At 40.3% G+C, this 27,268-nt stretch overlaps 1 protein-coding gene across 2 annotated transcripts; it reads right to left on the reverse strand.

Annotated features, from left to right (window-relative positions):
* Positions 1 to 109: 109 nt before the first annotated feature.
* TBC1D8B (TBC1 domain family member 8B) lies at positions 110 to 27,235 on the reverse strand. Of its 2 annotated transcripts, XM_064669788.1 has the most exons (21): positions 26,855 to 27,229; positions 20,791 to 20,901; positions 17,848 to 17,966; positions 17,010 to 17,235; positions 16,363 to 16,603; positions 14,682 to 14,889; positions 13,121 to 13,288; positions 12,493 to 12,642; positions 11,192 to 11,342; positions 9,661 to 9,875; positions 9,091 to 9,208; positions 8,114 to 8,399; positions 7,326 to 7,455; positions 4,833 to 4,931; positions 3,640 to 3,708; positions 3,205 to 3,445; positions 2,512 to 2,577; positions 2,313 to 2,396; positions 1,425 to 1,481; positions 1,026 to 1,123; positions 110 to 684 (listed from the first exon to the last, which is right to left on the reverse strand). In XM_064669788.1, exons 1-21 carry the CDS (start codon positions 26,982 to 26,984, stop codon positions 274 to 276), a joined length of 3,378 nt encoding a protein of 1,125 aa, XP_064525858.1. In that variant the 5' UTR covers positions 26,985 to 27,229; the 3' UTR covers positions 110 to 273. The 2 variants fall into 2 exon arrangements, with proteins under 2 accessions (XP_064525858.1, XP_064525859.1); XM_064669789.1 differs by lacking the exons at positions 110 to 684; positions 1,026 to 1,123; positions 1,425 to 1,481; ... (2 more) ...; positions 3,205 to 3,445; positions 3,640 to 3,708 and having other exon boundaries at positions 7,310 to 7,455; positions 26,855 to 27,235.
* Between the last annotated feature and the right edge of the window lie 33 nt (positions 27,236 to 27,268).

The raw sequence follows: 27,268 nt of genomic DNA on the forward strand, positions 1-27,268 counted from the left end.
CAGTATTTCCAAGCAACATTGCATATTTTACTAACATGATAAAGACAGTTTATTATCCAGTCCTTTTTTTTTTTTTGGAGTGAAACTTATGAATAATGCAAGAAAGTGATTGTGCTTCAAACTATTTTTATTTACATTACATACCAGTAATCTGATATTTAAAGCTAACTCTGCAAATGTCTTTCTCTATGTAAACACCAGACTTGATTTCCTTAGTTGCAACCTTCATTTGTAAGCGCTTTGTGGTTAATTCAGAGTCAAAGGTAAAGAAAATTACACTCTGGTTCTTGCTTTAAGTTGTAAATTTTTAGCACTCTCTATTTTAACTTTTATGTCATGAGGTTTTTCAAAAAATCTCACAAAGGCCGGCTCATTTAATAAGGATGCCAGAATCTGTTCAAAGGCAAAAGACCATTCATGGTTCCCTCTCAAACTCTGTGCTCTACTGCCTTCAGTCTGCTCTGAGCTGCTTTCCTCCTGCCCTTCCCTGGGGATTTCAGCAGGCACCTCTGTAATGTGAACTGGACTTGGGACTGGTGATGCAGGACTCTGCAGCCTTCTCCCAACTTCTTCCATTTTCAGCAGGAGGCTGGTAACCACCGCGATAGCCCGATATAACAGCTCCTCCTCAGGATCCCCATGGAACAGATTGTACAGAGTTTTTGAGAACTGGATGAACTGAGACTACAAAGAGATACAGAGGAGACTATTCAGAGAACAACAACACAACCGTCCTGTCTGACTACAGACTGTGCAATCAGCCCAGTGCCTGCTGCTGCCAGGCACCTGGTATGGCTGCTGTAGTGACAGCACGGGCACGGACCAGCCCTGATAAACCTACCTGGGTCTCAAAGTCCCTCTCTTCATAAGCTACAGCAGTTTTACAAACACATAGTCTAATGACTAATGTGAAGGTCTGAAATTTAAGGGATCCTACAAATCCTTTAGAAATATTGTAACAGGACTTAAAGGATAAACTTTCAAGTCAAAAACAGACTTAAATAAGACTCAGACAGATAGTTTACCTGATTCATTCTTGGCAAATCCTTAATGTTTTCTTCTTTTTTAAGAAGTTCATCTTGCCATTGCTTCAGATATGCCTGAATATCAACCTTCCCCTTCGCTATTTGACAAAAGGGGAAAAAAAAAAAGTGAACAAAAAAGAACCAAGAGCTTCCCATGAGGGATGATGAGCAAAAGGAACTGGTACCCTTAGTGTCATTCCTTCTCAACAGAGTGGTAAGGCCAAGGACTAAACAGGATCAGACTTTCCACTACCCTCTCACCCATAGGACATAAAAGTTTATAGAATGTTAGCAGTACACTAAGGACAATGCTACTTAATGTGCTTTCTTACCACACACTTTCCTGGCTCTACTCCCCCAAAAGACACAGTTACCAAATGTGTCACCAGAATTCTTTACCTTTTTCTGGGCTGCTCTTCAAAGAACCACTTCCAAGACTATCCCCAATGGATGAAACTACAGTTGAGGAGAAGAAAAAGAAGAAAGAGGTATTTATTTGAGAAAAGAGGACCAATGGTTCATTTCCTTTATCAAAAATTCCTTCCTTAAGGAGCAAGACCCTCAACAGCCCCTGTGTTCTCAGCGCAGATTAGGTCAAAAAGAAACTACATGGTAAGATTTGTATGCTTTCAATAAAAACAGAAGCTACTGTGAGGTAGGAGATCACAAAAGAAACTGCCATCAGTTATACTAAACAAATAATGTTCATGGTGCACAACTTGAACAGTGATAAGAACAGTACCTGTATATTACAGATAAGGTACTGTGGGTAGATTTCAAAAACCAGAAAGCATCTGTCTTCCAAAGAAGTAAAATCACAGAGCTTTCCAAACAGAGTATTTGAAACAGTATTTTATTAATTCCATAAACTTAGACCCCACAAAATTTTTTTCAGCTCACTTGCTTTAAAATGAAAGCAAAGGAGTTGGAAACACTTGCTTATGTGTCTCAAAATAATTATGGATTTAGGTATTTTATTTCTTGAGGAGGAAAAATATTATCCTTTTATGCCTGGGATGCGAAAGTGAAGGCTGCTTACTATGCTGAAAAATACTGACCAAATACACTTCCCTATTTCCATATGAACACTCACAGCCTTTAAATTCAACCATCAGACAAGCTACCCACAAATTCTTTATTAAACTGTAACTACTACAGAAGAACTTTGCAGAGGATTCTGTTAACAGAATTTAGCACTTTTCAGAAGGGAGCTCCCCATTTTTCATGAGATAATTAACAGATTCCTTCTAATATTCTGCAGGCAAAGCCTCACACTCTGGAGCTTACCATTGAGTTGGCTGAAGTGAATCAGTTCATCTTTTGAAAGATCATCCCCTTTGGAAGGGCTTAGAGATTCTATTTCAGTAAAAGCTGCAATAAATAATTGAATAAAGTAGGTTTGGGGCTCCCAAGCATTATCAAAGCAGTGATAAAGACAACAAAGGCCAGAAATAGCTCTCCCCAAATGCCACTGCCCCTCACTTACCTGGAGGGATGTGCAACTTAAAAAGAAGCTTGAGTTTGTCAGTGAAGCTTCCATTATACATGGTATCTGTTAGAGGAAAGAGGACAGTGTTCAACTGGACCAAACTTTAAAACACCCTCTTAACCTAAACAAATGCAACCTAGGAAGGTTGGAACTGGACGTGTGCCCTACCTTACAGGGAGTATAATTAGAGATGAAACCTAAGGAAAGCTGTATCACCTGTGCTGAGCCTGGGGTTTGCCTACACTGAGGAAAGGACACTAATAATGTCTATGACTTACTAAAATAAAAGCACAGCACCAAAGAAACATAGCACTAATGTCTTCTCAGCATTTCCCTCATATTTTTGTTTCCTGAACAATACCACTTTGAAAAGAATGATCAGAACAGAACAATGTGTCAAGAAAACTTTCAGTTCCCCAGAGATATGAGGCATTGGTCATCTTGCACGATCTGTGTATGAGATGACTTAGGATGAGGAAACATTTATCATCAAGCAAACAAGCTGAGCGATGAGATCACACCATTTCCTAATTTTCAGATTCTGGATGGCAAAGCTGTATTTAAATTTAATCTCGATTGGGATTATTCTGTCACATGATAAAAACAGTGTGTGGAAGATGAGACAGCCCAGGACTGCTCCCAAGACAGAGCTCCCCTGCGAATGTGCCCATACACGTGTTGTTCTCGTACCAAGGACACAGGCAAACTGTTTGAAGTTTATAAGGCAATCGGAGCTCTCATCCATTAGTCTGAACGTCCACAGTGCAAGTGAGTCTCTGTTTGCACAGTGTGACCAGGGGCTCAGGAGATGACAGAGAACCCTGAACTGCTGGCAATCAATCCGATACTGCTCAAGATACGGCAGACTGGCATCATGATGTTGCAAGACAGGACTGTTTACGCTCCAGTAACAGGAAAGAAAGTGCTCCTTCTGCAAAGGAAAGACAAAATATTAGTTTTCTGAAACAACAAGTCTCTCTGGATGAGAGATGTGAGAATTTATGTAATTAGATTTAAAGCTGGCATGTAAAACATATGTTGAATCTTTTACCTCAATTTACTAAAATCATTTCACAGCCTACCATTAAGATGGCTATTTGGTAAGTGAGGAAAATGGCACATTACCTTGAACAATTCATAAAGCTCTTCAAGATCACTAGGACTGAATCTTACTTCTTGAGACACAACACGTAGCTGAAACAAAATTAAGAAAAAATTAAAGACTCTTCCCTCTTTGGAATAAGACCATAGAATAAAATTATGGGAGACTTAACATTGTATTAAAAGACACCGTGCACATTCCAGGTTTGGGCATGTTACAATTAGAAGTAAGAACTGCACTTCTTTTTAAAAGCAATCAGAAGATTATAGACCAAAAGAAATAATTTCTAAAAAAAAAAAAAAAGCTTGAAGCTAGAAAACTAGTCACATTACTTGCATACATGGAGCCTACACTATGAAACCCAGGAGATAAAACCTCAATTTTTTATAATGATATATAGCTTCCTTTAAATGGGCAAATGCATGTTCAGCTCTCAACAGTGAAGCTGAATCCTCCTTTTTAAAGCCAAGTAAAAAAAAAAATTGTTCACAGTTTTTAAAACAAGGCTGCTACAAGAGCAGCTTCCATCTGCACAATATGTATGTTTTGTAAAATGAAATACAACAGTTACCATCTTATCATAACCACCAGCATTTAGTATCAGTTGCTACAAGGCACATTTACTACAGAAAGAAGCACTGGTGGTTGAACAGACTCGTATGATCATCAGTTCTTGGAAACAAGCCACTGAAGAGAACAGGCAAACAAAGAAAGCACCTCACAACCTCCACCTTCATTCAGCAGCCTGAACTAAAAAGATGATACAGGCAGATGAAAAGCTGCCACAATGCCAGACATCCACACACATCACAGACAAGAAGTTGAATGTAGTACAATGACCTCTTCGGTGCTGCTTTCTCAGAGTAAAAATGCAGGTGAATAATTGTTTTACTGTACAGTGCTCTATGCCTCTAAGAGAAATGCATTTACAATTTAACAACAGCAGATACAAATATCGGTCAGACTGTTCCAACCCGCACAAAGTGAGAGATACTCCAGCCTTTAGAAGTGGTCAGGGATGGTGTCACTTGCAATGAGACCAGAAGGTCACACTGTGGCTCAGAGACTGAAAACATCACAGGCCAAACCTCAGTTAACAGACACCCTGCAGACAGGAGGGGCTTCAGCGTACAAACTTATATATTTGGCCCTGGAAAATGTAGCTCTTTTCAGAACTTTTCAAAAGGGAAGGGTTAAGCTCTTGCAAGTCACTCACCACATTCTGCTTGGTCGTAGCTTCCAAGGTCTGGATCACATAAAGCCTGTTCCTGCAGCGCATGCTCTCCACATCCTCATAGCGAATATCACCGTATCTCTAAGAAGAAAAGCACCATTCCATGCAATCAGCTGTTGCTAGACACATCTAGGCAGATGTTTTTGCCTTTCTTGCATCTAAGTACAACACAGGTATGGACACAAAGGAAGATCTCAGAAACCCCGAGAAACAAATAATTTATTAGAGCACTAAGCTTCTCCCTAACCAGTGTAAATTTTAAAAGTGTTTAAAAGGTGTTTCAAACAGTGATGGAGAAACAGGAGAAAAAAGAAACTGAAGTAGTTCAATGTGTGGGAAGACAAAGGAAGGGATTTTACTGTGTGTTGGCTCTATACCCAACTCTGCTATCACATGGTGACTAATATTTGCAGGGCAGCAAAGTCTAAGACGTGCATGTTGTCAGGGCTTGAAGTTCACTCCAGCGAAATTTAGAAATAAGCTAAGTAATTTCTGAACTATTCCTGGCTGCCTCTGGAATTTCTGAAGTCTGAGCACTAGAGTAGAATAAATACATTTACCTTTAAGAAAAAGTGGGATAGTAGGCAAAAACTAAAAACAAATTCTCAGAGAAATCATGCAACAAATTATTAAACAATTAAAATCTAAACAGAAACCAATAAATCAAACCCGGCCAACATTCTTTCTCAAGACTTTCACATAATCTCATTTATCTTGTGAACACCATACAAAGTAGCAGTATCACAAAGAATTTCACTTCTTCATAACTTGTAACTAGACCTATCTGCAGAATGACAACTCTCCATTGCAGCAATCTTCCCATTTTGAAATTTATTTTATTTACATAGTGATATGAAAATAACACCCTTCACCAGACCAGAACTGTGTTGAAATTAACTGTCTGGTCAAAATGGGAAGAAGGAAATTGTCTCTCACTTTGTATCAGCAGTTCTCAAACATGGGGTTGTGGCACTTACCAGCACTGAAGAAACCTAGTTTCAACTGAAGATAAAAATTTGCATCTGAAAAAGGGGTTATGAGAGAGAAATGGGGATATGGGCCTAAGAACAGGGCTGCCAACTTGGAACTGGGAGATTCAGGTTCAAAGTTCTGCCCAAAACCGTTCAAAAGCCATACCAAATTACTGCTTTGGTGCAGTTCCCTGCCTGCAAAGGCAGGGGAAGAAGAAAAGCAGTTTCTTTTGCTTTGTCTGTCAGTCATGATGCCAGGTCTGTGAAAGCTTCAGCTTCCACTTCTGAATGCACTACACAGTACTTCATTAGTTACCATCTCTGGTCTCCAATCTGCAAGTATTCATCCTCACTTTGAGAACTCACCATGACAAGAAAGACCCAGAATAGTTTTCAACTTTTCTTTCAAGAATCTTAAAGCGTTTCCCATACATGATTTTCCAGTATAACATTCTTGTGAAACAATACTGATAGCAGAACAGACTTTTATATGATTAGACTAATGCTAAAAAGACAGTTCAAGTGAAATTGAATTTCTGATTCTTGACATTGTTCACCCCATTAAAAGCAATGCCTTCTTCTCAGTAAAAAATCAAAAAAGACAATTTCTAAATTACACAAATTAGTTAGTTAATCTTTTGTGAGTCAAAGTCAGGACATTTTTTCAAAAGAAATGAACTGTGGATCTTTTACTAGAAACATATCAATGAGAATCAGAATAGAAAAATTATTATACAGATAAAAGAAACCAGTTAATAGGAGAAAAAAAATGTGAACAAATCTTTTATCTTGGCTTCCTTTCACTTCTGAGCAGAAGCTCTGGGCTGAGCAGAAACCTATCTACAAACACAGTAACACTGACAGAAATCACACCAAGGGAAAAAATGCCTCACGAAAATCTAGGGAAAACCAGGAGAAGTTAGATGTATTTCCTCCCCAATTAAGAGCTCCAAAGCTTAACATTGCAGAAACCAAACTTGCAAATTGAAAGAAAGTGCTAAAAGAGCATAACTGCTCTTCTTCACCCAATATATTTCTAAATGGTCATCTAACCCATACAATAAACTACCCAAGTACACAGTTTCCTGTACACATTGTTATGTCAAATGTTACCACTGACTGCAATGTGCAGTCTCAAATTAGTAAATACAAAGGTATTTGTATATACCAATAATATACTAATGTATATACTAATAATGTCAATGAGGGATGGTAATACATGACCTCTGATGAATATAGGGAAGTCCTAGATTCAGGAGGAGACTAAAAAGTACAGACTAGAAAGCCCATTCCAAGCAGTTAAAACCACAAAACAACACAAAACCAAACCTGTTCCATAACCTATAAGGTTTTCAGTGAGGTTGAACAAAATACAGAGCCCCATTTCTACCAATCTAGGCAGATTTTCTACCCTAGTTTGTACAATGCAGCTGCAGTATTTTTAAAGTTGCCCATGAAACAAACACTGCATGGGATGCAAAAACATACCCACAAGAACACATACTTCATTTGACTCTCGAATCAAATCAGTGATGTCCACTTTGGGGTGGTCACTCTTTGTATCGCTGAGGTTGGAGCCTTGCTGCACAGCTGGAGGCAAAGGACTGTCTTTGTTAGTGACACTGTCAAAAAATCTGCACAAAGCAAACACATGAGAAATCAGCAGGAACCAGTTTATCACCAGATAACAACAGCATTGGCATCTACTGAAGAAAAACTGTACAGAGAATGGGAAATAGCAAAGAATATGAGAATCAGTAGCAAAAATGTGCTGTAATAGTAACAAAGGTACACGAATGTGGGAACTGCCCACCCAGAGAAGGTTCCAGCCTTGGGAGGTTTTAGTCAATACATTAGTGATGTATTGGCTGATGTGATCTAATGCGAGCAGCAACCGTTTCTGGAGTGGGAAGTTAAACCAGACTCTTGCCGAAGTCCCTTCCACTTGGCATTTCCCTAGTTCTCTAATCCATCTAGCAGGGTTATACTATATGACTGGGAGAGAGAAAAAAGCTTGTCCTGAACTGTGAATGAGGCAATCTTAATTCCCCCAGATGCATAAGCCAAAGACATGTCTGATCTGCGCCTGCTTAGCAGACCTGCATCACCAGCCTAAACAGATCCATCAGGGAGGCTAGAATTTACAATAAACACCAGGCTGCATGGTCTTTTATAACAAAAATTACATCTTTCTCAACGATTCTGTAAATCCCAGACAAACATGTAACATTTAAAAGCCTCACATTTACAGCAGCTGCTACCAGCTCAAAAGAATAACAGTTACACTGATACCTGTTGAGAACGGTGACTGCTTCTGCATCATCCTTACAAGTGAGCAACTTCTCCATGTTGTATTCCAGCACTGCGAGGCCCAGCTGCAAGATTGCCTTTATTCCATCATAGAAGAAACAGTCCACCACATTGACTGCACTTTCAATAGGCAACACACTGATAAAAAGGGTAAGGAACCAGGAGAGAGAGACCGAGGAGAAAAAAGTCATGTCCGTCATGTGGTCTGTCAACTGAGGCAGGTGAACCCTGATGAGCTCCTCAAACACTGCCTGATCTACCAAGGCACCTGCAGGGAAAGGATAACAAAACCACCACCCAAATCTTAATACAGAGAAGCACACTTTTCTCAGAGCACCAGCCAAAAATAAAGGCCCTGTCCTAACGCAGTTCTGTTATAAAAGCACACGCAGGCCCAGCAGCACGGAATCATTGGCTCCCTTCCCACAGCTGGAAGCTGTGTACTCCATGCATGGTCCAGAGCCTTGCTGCATGCTTAAAGGTGAGTGCATGGCTGCTTCCAATGACTCTCCTGACAGCCAGCACACCCTCTCTGCAATGAGAGAGAAACTTCATATCCAACGTGCTTCCAGCATATACACCTGTAAGAACTGCATAGGAGATCAAAGGCTAAGTCTGGACCTGGAGTAACTCTTTTTCCTTTATTTAAGCTGGCTGAGTTTAAAATAAATAGTATGAATTGCAGTTATAATTCCAAAAGAACAGTATAATAGTCTAATTGACTACTTCCTGAGTAGTTGTGCCTAGAGTAATGACAATATCTGAAAATCACATCCACTCTTATTTAAGGAGGAGCCATGGGATGTTCTCTGTAACCTCCATTTTCTATTCCACAATACTGAACCAAATTCAACAGTTTCTCTCCACTGGTCAGTCTTTATCTCATTCCTTACATTTGTCATTAATGAATGACCATTTACATTCAATTCTAGATAGATAAAAAGACAGATGGATGTTACCAATGATTCGACGATTGAAGTAATCGGGGAGCATCCTTTCACACACAGCAACCAAAAGCCAGAAGGCTTCCTCCTCTTTAGCATACAGTAGAAGCACTGATGTCAGAATATTCATTGCCTGTAACATTTAAACAGGAAAGGAAACATTTACAAGGAAAGATGGCTAAAACACAACTGTTATCATTAGTCAGAATTTATATTTCTGAAAGCACTTTGCAGCACGTTTTTAGAGTGCTGGGACAACCTACAGCCATATCCAGTATAAGACTTTTACTTCTATATTATTAAAAACAGAACATAGTACTTGAACTACGTAAAAATATTTTCAAATGCTAAATGGCTAGTTAGAACACAAACACATACATGAAGTGGCCATGACACCATTTATCAACAAATTCAAGTACAAGCAAAAACTCATGTTACACAGTAAGATGAAATAAGCAAAGTATGTGAATCATTGAGCAAGAAACCATCACACATTTCTATGACTGATTTTATGCAGTTCTACTATACTGCCATCATGAGCTAATACTTAGACAACCAACACTAAGACTCTCACAACTGCTGTACCTGACAATATCCAATTTGAGGATTCCTGTATGCATAAGCTGTAAGAACTCTCCTGAGTGCAGAAATTCCCGTGTCACTTTGAAAAGCAGGATGCTCGGGTAAGGAGCGACGCAAATCCCGTTCAATCTCATCAGTAGCCAAAGTGCACGTTCCTAAGGACTTTTCCACCAACTCGGTGTAATAACCAGGGTTGGATGCCATATCATTTACAGCACCTGCCAAAACAGTGTTGCATGATATTAGAGGACAATAGTAAAGTTACTGTGTGATTGTCTCCAATTTATATAAAAACTTTTGGTGGCTATTGAGGTACCTCATGAATCTCCAGATATTACTGTAGTAATGTATTAGAGTAATCCTACTGAAATTAATGGAATTACTCTGAAATGAAAACAGAAAAGCTAAATAAAATAAGGTTTGGAGGAAATCTAAGTCACTTCCCATTATAAAGTTGATTTTGACTTACTTTTTTGTTTGTTTGGGGAGGGGGGCTTCCTTTCACCTACAATTTTGCCCAGCTTTTCTGAGGAACACAATACTTTTTCATTTGTAGAGCTGAGAACAGATTGGGAAAACCAGGCAAAAGACTAATATTTATCCAATTATGTCAGCACCTCCTAAGACAGAGATATTGGGCTGGTAAGAGGAGTATAAATGCCTGTGTAATCCTCAAAGAACCCTGGCAAAGATAGATCCATGTTCACACATGCTCAAAAGGAACAACCATACAGTAGGCTGAATGAGGAGGATAAAATGCATTTGTTACAATAAACAGATCCTCTAGAAGAGGAGAAAGCTCTGCCCAGGAACACAGTGAGCACAGCTAGCAGATAAGGTCCTGGGTGGCTCCTCCAAATCTTCAGCTTGTTTTCTGAATCTGACACAGGCTTCCTGTGTGACCCTGATCAAGCCAGTGGCTGCTGCTTTTCTGAGTGTTTCAATGAACAGGAATAGAAATGCTGCAGAGCAGGGTCTTAATTCCCTGGGCCTCTATTTCCTCAAGTTATGTGCTCTGACACAGGTGTGTTCTACAGAAGGAGGTGACAAAAGCACACTCAGAGCTTGGAGAAGAGATCTCATATGTGTAAGACAATCCACAATTCCTGTATAGCTCACTCTTTAAACCAAGCAAAAGCATGTAAGCAAACAGCTGCTTGTAACTGGGGCCAAATTCTCTGCCAGGAAAACATTTTCTGTGTGTCTGGTAACACTATCATCTCTGAAAGCTTAAACCAAAACAACACAGTCCCACAAACATGCTTTTCTTTTTAGCAAGTAAAGAGGCTTTGCTGAAACTGTCCCCTGGAACAGCACGTATTACTATTATTATGTTTCAATGGAGTTTGTTGTAAAATAAGCAAATTCTTGTTCATGATTTTGAAATGTCTTTCTTCAGAAAGATTTGGACAAAATGCCAGAGGTAAGAGCACTTTTTGTTAGACTAGAAGTCAATAACTAGACTATTGTCAATAACTAGAACATCCATACAGTACAGTTCCAAAAAGAGTCAATTAGACTTGTTATGCAATACCTGAGAAGAGCAGCCAGAGCTCTCCTCTTAAGGCCTCTGGGATCCCTCTTACAACCAGATCTCGAGTCTTCTTTGTTCGAAACATACTGACACCATGTCCCCGTTCGGCAAAGAGGATGTTCCATGACTGCTCCTTCATTTTTTCTTTCAACTGTGAAAAGCAGAAGACAACAAGCATTAAATATACTCGTAGATTCTCCTCAGGTTTCAGAGAAAAAAAGTAAATTTTGCTCCCAGTTATATTTATATAAACTGGAAATTACAGTGTTAGCATCTGTATTGATGTGTGAAATGAATGCTGAAGCAAATCAGAGCAAAATCCAGCCTATGCATAGCACAAGTTTGGCACAAAATGCAATCTCCTACATGACCTACTATTCTTTATAAAGTATATTATTACAAGGAAGTCTACACCAGATCGGACAAAAGGTAAATCTAATCCAGTATCTCACCTGACACAAACCAACAAGTGCCACAGCACAGTAAGGTCAAACAAACATTTCTTTGAAGTAAAGCAACTGTTGATAAGGTGCTCCAGCTCATGTGAGGCTCCAGGGCTGAGAGAAGGTGAACATTTCTGTGCATGCAGCACTAAGATTTAACATTGTTAAAACAATTAAAGTTGCCAAAAGGAAAAGTAGATTTTGTCCAATTTTGCTCAGAATACCATAAAAACCGGATTTTAAAATCTAGATTCTCTTTTGTCCTGCCCAAAGGACAGGACATTTATTTTCTGATATTTCTAATATAAAAAAATTCATATCTTAGTTTACCCAGTCCTGCTGAAAGACTTATTTTCAAATAAAATCTGTCTTCTTGCATACACTATGGAGAAGCAAAAATTGGATGTCCTACAGCAAAAACAATTAAATAAACATTCTCCAGAGCATAACTTTGTTAGACAGCAGTGCAAAAGAATCAAGCAAGGAAGAAATTCAGTCAATTTCTTATAACATCCTCCTTGCTCCCAAAGAGTTTGTAGTGACTTTGTATCTTGACAATTCAGATAGAAATGAAGCATGCTCACTATCATAAAACAAACAGCCAACTCTTCCCTGAGGGGTGGAAGAGCAGGAGAAATTAGCTCCATGAAGATAAGGCACATCATTACTACACAAGATGAGCAGAAAATTGAATGGAGCCATGAAGAAGCACCCTGTGGACTCCAAATACAGAAAATGAAGATGAAAGAAGACTGGCAAAGCCCCAGAGGAAATCAGCAGCCTTGCTGGAATACGTTTTGATAAATCTCAGTCCTTTGCAATTAGATTCCCCAAACTGTTGGCCATTTTATCCCTTACCATTTTAGAGTCAAGATTCTCAGCATCCTGAGGATGGTAGACAGTCATTAAGGCTTCTGTACCGACTGTTTTGCTGTTATCTCTCTGACCCATCTTTGATGGTCCTGCATCAAAATCCTTCCTATGATCAGAGGCAGAACCAGCTGCAACCTTGAAAAAAATTTAACAGTGGTAGTAACATACTGCAAATATAATAAATAATACTTCTTAGGGATGTGTTGTCATTGGTTTCTTATTTTTCATGCCTGAAACCATACAGACTTCTTTATATCTAGAAACAACCTTACAATCATTCTTCAACTTCCTCAGTCAAATAAGAGGCCGACAAAAACTGACAGAGCTACACGTAATTTTACATCACACTAGTGGAATTTTGTTTTAATGTAAATGGTCTGAAGGCAAGAGATGGGAACATGTTTTTTCAAAAGAGAAAATTAAAAAAATTTGGACAACTTGAAATCTAGAGGTACAATGGACACTGTACTATCTTGTGTCTAGAGTCAGGCTTAACTATAAGAATATTGCATTACACAGCAAAGCACTGACAATGATACATAAACTCTTAAAGACCACACCACCTGATTCCTAGAAACAGGTTTTAAGAAATTAGAATTAGCAGAGCAGTTACCTCTGTAGTTATGATGTGCTGTGGACTTGAAGGTGCATTGCATTTCATTCTGAGCTTTGCCACAAGCTGTTCGAAATCTCTAAGCTCCGTGAAACGAAAAGCTGTTTTTCCTTTGGTACTAATGCTGACTCCTCTGCTGGCTGGATCTGCCTTATCCACCCCTGTGACCTACGGAACCAAGGACACATAAATTAGGCAAGATATTTCACCAGTTTACTTCTAAAAGAGCAAACTTATTAAAAATACACATGTAAATGAAACAGTAGGTATGAAGCACCACACAAACAGATTAGTAACACAAGTTACAAGTTGAAAGGTTAGTGGCCTGGAGCTATTTTAGCACAAGGTACTAAGAATTATGCAATAGATTTTTGACAGAGTACCAGAAATCTTCAAAAAGGTTTTCCCAGTTGCGAGTTCTCAGTTTGAAAATCTTGTCTCCTTATACCTGCTGAAGCTGTTGCCTTTTTTTTACCCTCCAAAAGCAGACAAAACATGACTTTTGCAAGTAATCAAATGAAACAAGTGTTACAAGACTGAATTTCCACTGGGAATACCCTGTCAAAGACAGCTGTCATAACACATGACAGCAGGAGCTGACTTTAATTGCCATGATGGAACAGTCAAAGATTAGAGCAGTTAATACACTTTAATCATGCAAGTACAAGTATGACAATCATGAAGATCTAGGCTGACTGGCATCGCTGATGCATTCACATTGTTAAAGAATGGAAAACCACTGAAATGAGGTAACTCTGCAGTACTGTAGAACAAACAGTGAGGGACTGACAGTCCACAAGAATAAATTTAGAGTCAGCTCCTTTAAAGCAGCCTCTTCTTGTTTTTCACAGCTTATGAAAGTCTTTATTGTTTGCAGGACTATTTACAGATAATCAAAAAAATTGCTTTATCTAGGTGGGAAACATGAAGTGTTGCTGAAATTAGTACAGCTCACCCTCTATTTCAGGTGTCATGTCAGGCAGTGTGTACACAGAGCATGTAAAGCAATTACAGAGCAATTACAGAACCTGGTTAATTTGTAGGCTATTGTAATCTGGATGTTGATGAAAAGCTTTTAACAGTGGAAGACTGAAATGGGCCAGTGCCCCAGACCACATGAAGTCAAGACAGTGATGGAGAGTTGTTTGGTTTTTTTTCTTCCAAGTCATTCTGCAGTCTGCTATAGTACTCTACAGCAATGCCAATGCTGTGTCCTTTACTATATGGTCCTTATTCAGTCTGGTGAGACTATCAGCTGTAATGGCATTGCTACTTGCTCACTTGACAACTGGATTTTCCTATTGACTTTTGAAGAGACAGCACTGCTCAACTGCTGCAAAAAGAATTGCACTATTGAGCCAAGAAACACAGCAGAGTGATTATTAATCTTCAAGATCTTCTATCCTCTACAATTCTTTATTTTTTATCTCAAGAATTAATTTATCTCTCATTAACTCAACTTCAAGAACTAAGCAATTTTTTTTTTTTAAGTATTAAAAAGTTTGGATTCTGTACCCAGCAAAACTGCTGGTGTAACTGGCAGACTTGCAGTTCACATTACCTCTCTTAGTGGAATGATCACACTGCACAGGCTGCCATCCTGGCTAGCAAAGCAGATGTAGTTTTCTGAAATGCACATTTTTCCATGAGTATTGTAATGAATGAAAGGAACCCATAAGAAGCACTCATGAACTTCCTTCAAGGTCTCTTCTTTAGGTAGCCTGAAGAATGCAGTAAACTGCTCACTGTGGGCACGGCTCTCTAGGCCTCTGGATTAAAACAAAACAAAACAAAAAGGCAGGAAAGAGACAAGAAAAATTGAATGAGTTTTAAATGCCTTTACAAATACAAAAGTCAAAAATATCTTGGGAAAAGATAGTAAAACATCATGCTTTCCCATAATCCATGGGGTCAGTCTGGAGGGTTCAATGTTTTGCTGAAAGAGGCAACAAAGGGTTGGACCACACCTACCTGTACAGCCACTTAACAAAATACTTAAATACATCACTGAACAGGAATAAATTCAATCATGTCCTTCCACAGTAAAGCACTGTGCTGAATCAGGGCCTATAGGTAGTGCAGAAAAAGATACTAACAGGATAATCTGCTCTGTCTCTCCACACATCAGAGTAATCTCTTTAAAACAAGTTTTGGCTTGACAGAGGGTTAATTAGGTAGAAATGCAGCACATGTTGTAAACATCTGCCATACTCTAATTCTCTACAGATAACTGCAGCCAGAAACAATGTTTTGGTTGTAGAGCAACATCCCTCTCCAGCACTGCTACCAAACGTAGGGATCAATTACCCAGGAAATATAACCTAAACCAGGCTTTATTACTTGTGTACTATAAAACAAAATAGCTTTTTTTTTCTTAAGTCATGGGTGCATGCAGCTCTAAGTAGAAACATTTCTTAGAAAAATGCTTTATCATAATTTCTAATTTGCAGATAGGTAACATTTTCCAACAGTGTCCCTTTCCATTTTCCAATTTAGTCCCTTTAAGTGACTTAAAATCACCTAACAATAGACTTCCTTTTCCTAGTTACTTTTTACAGTAAATAGCTGTGGTCCACAGATCAAAACCAGAACATCTGAGTGAGAATTTGAACAGCTCTTTGAGGAAAGGCAGTATGTTCTTCAATAGAAGCCAGAACTGAAAAGAAACCATAAAACTACTACAAGGAATAATTACACACCTTCTTGAGAAGGAAGGACCCTGACCACCAGGTTACTTACATTCATGGGTTTCCTACAGCCCAAAATGCTGTTGCAAATAAGGAAAGCCATGAATCCATCTGCAACTCATCAGTTTTATCACCCACCTCCAGGGGCAGAAAAGCCATGCAGTTATCATTTACGCATTTATTAAATGATTTCTTCTCCACCTTATCCTTCCTCATCAGGTCTCTCTGGAGACAGCACAGCTCCATTTTGAATTTTCTAATCCTAAATGCTGCAAGAACTCCTTTTCAAAATTCAAACTACTATAAACATTATAGTTGGAAGAACAGCTCTGAAGGTTTGATCACCTCCTGTCTTCATACAGACTTTGGATCCTGCAAAGTAACAATAAATTACAATGCCTCACATGGCTTTGGTCCTACATTTTAATGAGACATTTGGTTAAGAGAACATCACCTTTGCTGACATTTACAGATCTCCTGGAGACAAGGATTCTCTTCCCCTTCGCCTAAACAAGTACTGGGCCCTGAGCAGATAAACTCTATGTAATACATTACCTCTTGGTGATTTGCAGAGGGTCATGAAGGACTAGATCATTCTCAAATGTTTCTTTGTCAAAAAGTCTCCTAACAGCATAGTTTGCCAGCTGCTCCATAAGAAGGAATGTTTCGCTAATGTGCAAAAACATGGAAAAATAATGATCTTCCCCACGGGAGCATACATGAATGCTCTCTGTCAGAATCACATTGGAAGTCTTCTCAAGTCTTGATATTTCATCCCAGGAGATAATAAGTTTTACTGAAAATACAAATATAAGGAGATGTGAGTCACTTCTCAGTAGCTACTACCCTTGTATTAAAAAAAGCAAAGCCATAGTCAGCAGCACTAATGAATTATAATAAAGCAACATAGTTAAATGATAATGCACATGAACTAAAGATGATGGACAGCTTTTAGCTACAGTCAACTGCAACTGTCTGTCTTCTTTCTGAAGTTTGTATGGAGGAAGCAAACTAATGGATATTGTGTAGTAAGTTACACAAATGTATTCATTTCCATAAATTATGTTATGCTGGCAGTTTTTTCTCTCCTGTGTTGACATCTGCTCACATGGCAAAATAGCTCCCTTGGGAAAAATTCTTCTTAATCTGAAAGACAGCAGTAAAGCACGAAGGGACTAGGCTTAGCATCCAGACTAATTTACCTTCGGCTCCAAGCAAAAATGAGTAAAAGCTAAGGAAGTTGGTACTAAGATAAAGCCATCCTTGACAGGGCACTCTGCCCTTCCAGTAACTGCACGAGTAATAGGTTATCAACTTCTCCTGCTCTGGCAATCCAAAACACTTCTCAAACTTCATAAGACCTTCACGAAACTTCTCAGGATCATCCTCTTTTACAAAAGAACTTTTCCCCTCTTCAGCAATCAAACCCTAAAACAAAAAAATCCTGTTAGTTTATATATGCATCCATGTGAGTGAGTGTCATATATGCACCTGCCTACACACAGCACAGCGTTCTCTGAAGAGGAGAGTAAGTTTCAGAACAGGAAGAGTAGTCTGAGGATCAAAACATAGGTCACAAATCAAATGTGCTATTTCAAACTCATCCACCAAGCTCCCCCCACAACTAAGGCAAGACACACATTCCCAGGTCTCCTCTTCTGAAAGAAACATATTTTCCTCACCTTATCTCAAGAGTTTCTGGGTTAAATATTTAGCATATATAGAGTAAACTGTTGCACTTTCACAAAAAGAGACCATACACTTCCCAGGCACTGTTAAAATTATGATGGAATAATTTATCAACAGTTTTAGACCACTATCTAAAGGCATTGATCATTTACCAAGAGAAGTTTATGTCAAACAACCTTGTAGGGCAGAGAAACACGAACAGTGGAGTGTGTTAAAGTTAACAGTCACATACTATTCAACCAGAATTAGGCAGCATTACAATACTGTACTTGGATATTCTACAGAGGACATATTATGCATGTATTGTTAGAGGAAAAAAATACTTAGCTTAGTCATGTGCCTGTTACTTACTCTTATCTTTCCCTGGACAAAGCTCGTAATATCTTCATTTGAATCAAATACAGATAAGGTCTTCATAACATTGTGTTCTAACCACTCCCAGTGTTCTGTTATTTCTTCTCTGCTGGATCCTGATTAAAAGAGAAAGTTAGTATTGCTTAAAATCAGAAGAGACTTTCATTAAAAGTATTAATCAAGAGAATACTTAGCAAATTCCTGATTTGCAGAATACTTTAGTTACACAAGTCCAAATCATAAGTCTCAAATTTCTTGTTACCTCTTGTGTACACTGCAAAGGTACCCAGTGTACATTAAACATGTGCAATGCTGTGTTTTTATCTTTCAAGCCCTTTATGCAGCTCTATTTCTGGCCTTTAGATCCAGAAGCATCACAGCTTTGTCAGCATTGTGTGGGCTCGGTGCTAAAGCCTGACTTGGACTGACAGTTCCTTCCTCCCCAGCACAGACTCAGCATCGCCACAACACTCCCAGTCTAATAGTCTAGAATGTGGGAAATGTGAGACCAAACACATGAGGCTCAGAAGAAAATGAAATCTAGGCCTTTGATATCCTCAGCTCTTTGATCACTGGCCCATAACAGCTTCCAGAGCAGAACTCCAAGACTGGGACCTGCTGTGCAAAACCCCTTCTAACACATGAGGACATAAAGTAAACATCACCAGGAGGCAGCAAAGATTGAGATGACATGAGTGAAACAGTAGAGTTCCAGCAAATTCACTACTGAGTTAGTGCTTTAAAGACAGGTGACTCCTCAACACATGCTGGGGGACAGGGAGAGGGAAAGAGAGAGATAGAATTCATATAGGTTTGAACAAAGGCATTCTAGAATGTAAATTAATTGGCAGCTCCATCCTCCAGAAGAATGCTCACAAATCAAATCAGTCAGTGTAATTACATACTTCCAATACCCCCAAGCAAGAACACACCTTTAACAATTGCTTTTTTCTTAGCTTACTTTGTAAGGGCTAATTAAAAACTCCACAGAATTAATTAAAGTGGTGTTGGGAATGAACAGAAATTGCTCTAAATACAGTTAAATAGTCAGACTGTATTACACTGGGTAGATTTGCAACAACACTTAAAAAATTATATCAAGAGTAATTAACCCAGCAATTAAAGAGCAAAAGTAATTCTTTTTCTCAGACTACACATGTAGACCAATTATTTGAGTCACAGTGTAAATCAGAAGCACAGAAGGGAAACAGTAAAGATGAAACTGTTTAAAAATTAATGTTTAAATGGTTTAGGAGCACTGTTTCAGACCCTTCATATACAAAGCAAGAACAAAGTGTCATCCCATCAATTTCTTCATGGAACAAACAATCTGTTTTCTAATAAAAAGTACAATTACACATGTAGCCTTTTGGTGTAAAGTATGTTTGTGCAGCACAGAATTTATATAAATTTAGTCCTAAAATGAAGACTATCCTTTGTATTTTCCCAAGGACTGACCTGATGGCAGTAGGATTCCCCAGGGTATACTTCCAACAGATGTATCAAAGAACCTTTTTGATAGCCTGTCACCACCAGTTCTGATGATGTCAGAAGTGGTCCTGAAATGTATTTACTGCCAATTCACAGACTGTTCAAATTCCATCCACTTTATAAGGCTGCCCTTTTCAAGTGACATGCAACGAATTACATTAAATTAAAGCTACAAGAACAAATCTGTATTTTCAAAACAGCTAACTGCATAGAGAAGACAGCAAGAGGCACAAGTTTTCATTTAAGGTGACGCACTGCAGATTCCTAATAAAGAGAGAACTGCAAAATCCAGTGTAAAAACAGTGTAACAGTTCCTAGGGCAATTACTCATGCAGGTGTGTTTGCAAAATGGCAAATTTCCTGAAAAGCTCATCTTTTGCCACAGGCAACTAAAAGGAAGGCTGAGAGCCCAGTGAAGTCTAGATGGAGTCTTGCTTCCTTAAAGAACACTATTAATTAAAATACATCAAAGCAAGGAAAATTAACTAAAATACATGGTTCTCTTTCCCTGTACTACAGATGCATTCAGAGTTTTCAAAAAAACTAAGAAATAGATTAATTCTGCAACAATGACTCTTTAGCATTAAACCAGATGACAATATTAATTGATTTCAACATGAAGACAAGACCATGCCTCAGAAGAAAAAACAATGATGCATGCAAAGAATAACAGGCTCCTCTCAGCTTTGGGGATGGAGGCCTCTTTGGACATCCAGTAGTTAAGTAGCCTGTATAACGCAATTAAGACCATTTTCAGGAGAAGCTACAAAACTTAAAGTGAAAATAAAAAACTAAAAAAAACCTAAAAAACAAAACAAAACCAAAAAAACCAAAAAACAAACAAACAAACAAACAAAACAACAACAAAACAAACAAACAAACAAAACCCCAAACACATACTCTACCCTTAAGGTTAATTTACTTTTCCATTCCTACTGATTAATAATGCAACACGAGAAAGAGAGAGAATCTTTTATACAATGAGAGCAACAGATATGAGGAATAATTCAGCTCTGACCATGACTGGGAACCTGGCTTGTTTTAACATGCAAGGACAAAACAGATAAAAGTATTAGGATAAGCAGCTACTGTTATTCCTACCTACAGCACACTTCGGGATAAGTTGACCCTTAGGAGTCCATCCTGAACTGTGTCAAGTTATACCTGCACCTTACAGAAGAAAAGATTATGCCTCTGTCACTCTGTGAGCACCCAAAGGTCTTGGTACCTGATGAACCCCTGGAGAAGGCAGGAGATCAGAAGGTGTAATAGGAAGAGCCCAGAGACCTATTCCGAACAACTGGAACCACTGCTGTCAATCTCAGGTTCACAAATGATTTTAAACCAATCAGAGGTGATGAGAATGAATAATGATAAAAGAGGATTAATCCAAAAAATGGACCCCATACTTTGCACCCTCTTTTTTCCCCGTATAAGCCCAGGACGTACCGCACGCGATGGACCAGTAGACCTGAGAGTCTGGAGTCTGGTGCAGGATGCGAAACGGGGCCACTTTTGATGTAGAGTCCAACACTGCATCTAATGTTCCCACGAGAAGACCTGCTGGGTTCAAGGAAATGTACACAGCACAGTGAAACTGAAGTTTGGGAACGTACACTCCCCTCTGTCTCATTTCTTAAGGAACAGGAATGCTGCCCAAGTGAGGACTATTGAACTCTGAGAAAACACAAAGCACAATTGAGCACAAAATACTCCCAGAGGAACTTCTTTGGGAGGTGATCATGTTTAGATCCAGTAAAAGCCATTACAGGCACACAATGAGGGTGAAGTTTTTTGATATGACCCCCATGGAAGCGACAGCCATGCAGTGTGGGAAACCAGGGGACAACTGGAAACGTAACCGGGCAGCAGCTCCCAGCCTTCAGTGAGCACAAGCAGTAATTGAACAATCTCTTAATTAGTCATTGACTGTTGTTCTGTTTTCCAGTCACAGGAAAGAGCCCTTGGAAGACCATAATTGGCTATGTCACCTCCCTGCCACTAAGTATTGAATTAGCTTCCATTAAACAGAATACAGAACAAAATATACTAATTTCATTAAGGAGATAACTTCATCTCTCCAGAACTGGGAGTAAAATGTTTCCTGGGAAAATTAGTGTGCATTTTATATTGGCCAGCAAATCATTCTCTCGCGCTGCACAGTAATAAAAATATTAGCCCAGATATCTTAACAGTTCCTTTAAAATCTAAGAATCAGGGAATTCTAAAAAAAAAAATCCATACTGAAGAAAAACCACAAGCTTTTAGTTCCTGATGCACAATAAAACCTTTTCTTGTTACAACACGAACAAAAATACAAGCAACAGGATCTTATGCTTCTTTCCTGTATTTCCTATGTTTGCATCCTTCTGGCATGGCCACAGAATCAGAAAGTTCAACTGAAGCAAAGCTACTGAAGCAAGCACACAAGGTTCTTATTCTCCTACCAAAGAACAGCAAAACAAGAGATGACATTACCCAAAAAAGCAAGACACAACTACCCAGAGATGCTGTAAAGTCTGTTCCACAAACCTGCTGAGATCACGGATGCAAGGTATTCCCAAAAAGTCCTATTTGGGGAGAGAGCTGGCATGCAAAGTTAATATATCCCTTACAGCACCTCTAAATCTTTAAATACTCTTCCCTGTTTAATGGAAAATGATCTTTTGATTCTGGCTTAAAATATACTATAGAAGCACTAGATTTAGACAATTTCAAATGCATCCCTGAAAAGTTATTTCAGAAATTTTAGGTTGGCTTCTTGTACTTCGTGTTCCACTTTCTTTCCATTAACCCCCTCTCGAATTCTGAAAAATAGCAACTGTAAAAGAATACAAGAAAGCAAAATATGGCAAAATTGAGACATCTAGACACTCATCCTCAGAGCATGCATTTCCTAAGGATATACCTTCAGCATAGAGCCTGTGGGACTATCTTACTGTGACTATTCAAGTTCCAGAATGCTTTTGCTTCTCTTCAAAAACATGGAAGTAAATAAATATAAAAAATACACACACAAACCCAAACAAAGAAACAAAAACAACAACAAACCAAAACAGACCAGTACTTTACATCAAACAAAAACACTCTCTGGTCTTTCTGCAATTCATAGATTGAAAGTTGCTGTTGGAAAGTAAAATTATTTTGTAGTTCCTGACTGGAGAAAGACATTGAATAAGTAACAACACTTATGTCTGTTTAAAGAGCTTTGGCTTACTGAATGAGTCATGACACTGAGCTGATCTCAAAGTTGGCTTTGCTTCAGCATGATTTCATTCACAATTCTCCTAATAACATTTTCTGTTATAATATACAGTGCAAGGACATTATTGAGCATTTATAAGGCTAATGCAACTCGGCTTGAGCCAAGGGTTACCACAGCACACTAGAAAGCAGCACTCCTCAAAATGCCATCACAGCTTCCACCTGCTTGGAAGGACATTAGATTTTAGACACACTAAACTGTACCAGGTCACTTCAGCAGCCCCACCAGTCAGTGCTGCTGTGTCCAGGAATGGCATCTTGGACTACAGGTTTGTGCTTAAGCCGATCAACACACCCTTAGTACAGTACAATTCCATTAGTACAAACTAATTCCATGACTATGGCCACTGGCACAGCTGTGAGGAATAAGCAGAGGATCACTCACCTTCCTATCCTAGTCCTGAAAGTGCTCCATGAGCTGCCAATGTTTGGAATACTTTATTATCAGTCAGGGTTTCTGTACCCTCAAGTTCTTGGGTGATTCTCAGAAAGCACTCTGTTAGATTGTTATTTCCCAAAGGGAACCAATTTTAGGGACAATCTACAGAGGGTCACCTACTTTCATCTCTGCTCAACGTGAGACCCCACAGTCTCTCCTGGGGATTCCACCTAAATCATCCTCCTGCCTTGCTCAGGGAATGAATTCAGCTGTACCTACAGAAGGTGATGCATATTTATGGAGAAAGTGCTCTGCTTTTAGAAAACATTTTCAGTTTCATAGCTGCCTGAGTAAAACTACCAGGAAATATCTTAGATACTTCAGTAAACGGGGTAAAATACCCTAGAAAAAAAAAGAGGGAATTCAGAATAGGTTTGAAATATGGATGTGTTCTTCACAAGAGTTTATAAAAGCCTTGGTCAGCAAAATACCAACATTAGCTCAGGGACATGCCCCAAAAACATATCAGCAATGAATTTTGCTCTCAATGGTACCAAGTTAGGGCAATAAAGTCAGTATGTTACCCGTCAATAACTGCCCAGCATTTTGCCATTTGGAAGCAACACCACTTTGTTCTTCAATATTTATTTCACCAAGTACATCCAGAGAGTACTAATATTGGCAGAGTTTTGGGTCCTTTTCAACCCACAATCTCAAAGATTTTTTTCTCCTGAAATAGCATCAGTTACAGCTTTTTTATTGCTAAGGGTCTGCTTTATTTACAGCAATTTGATTCCTTCCTATCCTTTGTGGGAGTAGTGTAATGCAAACACTAATATCAGTTTTCTTTTACTGATGAAGAATCAGAAGTAAACATGCTTCTTTTTTTTAAAAGAGCACTGTTCTTCTGAAGCAAAGTTAGCACAGGCCGGGTCTCTCCTCTAACACTTAACAGTGCCTTTGATGCCAGTAATTAATTACAGTAAAAGTCAAGGGTTTTCCCTACCTTTCTAAGCACAGCACATACAACAAGCAGGGAAGACTAGTTCCAATGATATATATCACTTTTAAGTTTTTCTACTCTCACTGTTGCATTTTACTTATCTTTCTCAAGCAGAAAGAGGCAAAACAAAACTGTGGAAGCAGAAAACAATTTGTTTGCTCACATTTCAGTGAAAGACTGCAATTTTATGACACCAAATGCTCATTCACATCACTACTCCTGAAATACCCATCTCCTAATCAAGGTCCTGCCTAAACTAGAACCAAAGCAAGAGCTTTGTGACCAGCATGCTTAATCTCACTAGACTTTGGTTACAGCACATGCATTCATGACTATATTCTTATCCACACACTCTGGAAAACCTGAGCACCTCTCCCAGAGTGGCTCTGCAGAAGGCAGAACAACCAGAGGACACGGTCACACAGTTGCACAGCCAGACACACAGCCACACTTTGGGACAGTCCATCACATTATAATTATCCAATGGAGAACCAGTCAGACAGGTTACAGCACCTGTATCCTTAGGGGAGGTCTAAAACGGAAAGAGATTGAAATGTAAAGTTAAGCAGGTGCACATCTGCAGGAAGAGAGCCAAGGCTGAGCACAACCAGTACAAGGTGTTACTATTCAGTGTCACCCACAGGAGCCAACTCAGCACTGTGCTGGGTGTGCACACAGGCCACAACAGCTCCCTGTATCACCTACAGATTACAAACTAGCCCTGCTGTAACTGTCAGTCCAAAGGGGTCAACCAAACAAATCCAACTGCAGCCTTCATTCTACACCTAGGGCTGCACCAGAATTCCCTGCCTTCCTTCAGGTAAGTGTCTCTGCTGTCATTTATCTTTTTGCTCCTTGGTCTGTATCTTTCTCCAGGTACTGGCTGCTTCCTCAAAACTCAAATCTCCCTTCCTTAAAGCCTGTCTAACCAAGTGTACCCCTGCATTTTTGCGAATCTTTTGCTGCTGCCTCCTCAATCAGTCCCTGTTACTGCTATTCAAACCTTGCAGCACTGCCCATCCTTCTCCCCATTCCTGTCTTGAGGCATTGCCCCTCTCTTCCCTCACGACCGACCGGGTCTTGTGCTGCTGCCTGCCTCCTTCACTCATAACCCCCCAGTCCCTCAGTGCTGCCAGTCACCTCCAGCCTTGTCTCACCAGCTGCAAAATGCTCTTCAGGACAGCAAGATTTTACTGGTACATCTGTGATGACTTCCTTAGACAACAGCTGTGCTTTTCTTTTTTCTAAAGGAAGCTCTAATTTTCTTGAGTGACACACAGCAACACAAACTTAGGCATAGCAAATCATGCTGGCTTATATCTAGCAAGTTTGAATATTTCAAAACCTGCAAACACAAATGTAACTGCATTTTTATCCAACTGTCCTATTAATCTTAAGAACACCTCACTCTTTTTGTTTCTGTCCAGTGAAAAACTTAACTTGCTCAGATGAAATCTATCGAGAGCCTATAAGAAAAGCCAGAGAAATAAAACATGCAATGTCAACTACAAAAAAAAGCTTAGTACAGCAACTACCCCATCCAATTGTTTTCCCACACTGAAGAGCCATCAAGGATAGGAGAGCAGTGATAGAAGCCTCACCTTCATCAAAACCCGAAGGGCATCAGGAAGGCCAGCTGTCTGCCAGCTGTGAGCCTATGAAGAGGTTTTCAGATGAACAACTATTTCTAGTTTTCATTGTTTCATTTCAATCACAGTCCTTAAATGAATTTTATCACACAAAAAGACAACCTTCATACCAAATCCATTTCCTTGGCTTCCAAATATATTAAGGCAGAGAAGAGGCCATCAAGCCTGATCCTCACAAGACTTCCAAGCCTGCAGTATATCATCCTTGGTTCTAAGCCAAAGCCTGACATTAGCTATCTATCTATAATATGCCAAGAAGACAACCTGAGGGTTTGGGATGCTTTCTTTTCACACTTTCCATGCACCCTGCCAGTGGTTCAGATGCCAGTGAAGAATGTCCCACCTCCAGTTGTGAGGGCCATTTCTACATCTGCATGTCATCAGCCAGAAGTTTGGACTTTGTGGTTTCATCCAGCAGAATTGATAAATGTTTCCACAGGACAACATGGCTCATGTTTAACATAGCTCGCTTTAGGATGACACAATTAGAGAGAGCCCTGAGACATGCAAAACACTCGAGAACCACATCCCACCACGGAACAATTTTGGGCTGATTCCCTGCAGCTCTTTTCTCCTTGACGGGGTCAATGACAGACACCACCAGACTATGAAGGAGTCGGTTCTAGTCAGAATAGCCACCACCACCACCACCATCGAGGTCTCAGCGGTAGCTGGGGCCCCTGCAGTGCCGAATGATACAAGCAGACAAGAATTAGAAACTCGGCTCCATACCGCGAAGTTCTCATGGAATAGTTTATTATACAGTGGTCAATGCCCTGTCACTTTCCTGACCCACCCCTCCATCGAATCACATACGTGCTTTTAAAATAGGAGACCAGAAATGCCTGAGCAGGAGCTCATCTCAAGCAGCCCCAAATGCACAGAGGAAAAGGGCTTTGGAAATGAGCATTTTGCCAAAGCAAGCCCGATCCGTCCTTCTCCAGCCGTGTCCCCTTCCACCGAGCTGCCCGTGGAGCGGCGCCGGGCTGCGCTGGGGCAGAGGCTGCTCGGAGCCCCGTCCCCGCCCGGTGCTCGTCCCCGCCGGGCTCTGCTGCACCTGGGGCCGAAAGGAGGGACAGAAAAGCCCCGGGAGAAACCCATGAAGCTCCAGGGCTCTCGAACTCGGACGGGCGCCCTCCCTGCCCCGCTGGCCGGGGGTCCCGGGGCCGGCAGACCGCCCTCCTCCCGCCCCAGCCCTGCCCCTGCCCCTGGCAGTACCTGCCAGCCCGCCTCCGCCCTCCTCGCCGTAGCCCCGCCGCCTCTGCAGCACGAAGTACTGGTTGGAGCGCTCCTGCACCCACAGCTTGAGGGCATTTTTCAGCAGCACCTCCTCGGGCTTCAGCCACATCGCGCAGCCCCTTCGCCCCGGCCCCGGCCCCGCTCCGCGCTCGCAGCTGCGGTGCCAGGCAGGGGAGACGGGGGGGGGGGGAGGCTGTGGGGGGGCCGCCCCGAGGCACGATGGGAGCTGTAGTCCTCGCCGCCGAAAGGGCTTCGCAGCGCTGCTGCCTCAGGACTACAGCTCCCGTCGGGCCCTGCGCGGCCGGGGACGCGTGGCGGCGCTGCCGGTGCGGGGGGGCCCCGCTGGCAGCCCCCACGGCCCGCTGGGGATCGGGGTGTCCCGGCACTGCCGCG

Source organism: Pseudopipra pipra, chromosome 13 (genome assembly GCF_036250125.1).
Source record: "Pseudopipra pipra isolate bDixPip1 chromosome 13, bDixPip1.hap1, whole genome shotgun sequence".
NCBI lineage: Eukaryota > Metazoa > Chordata > Aves > Passeriformes > Pipridae > Pseudopipra > Pseudopipra pipra.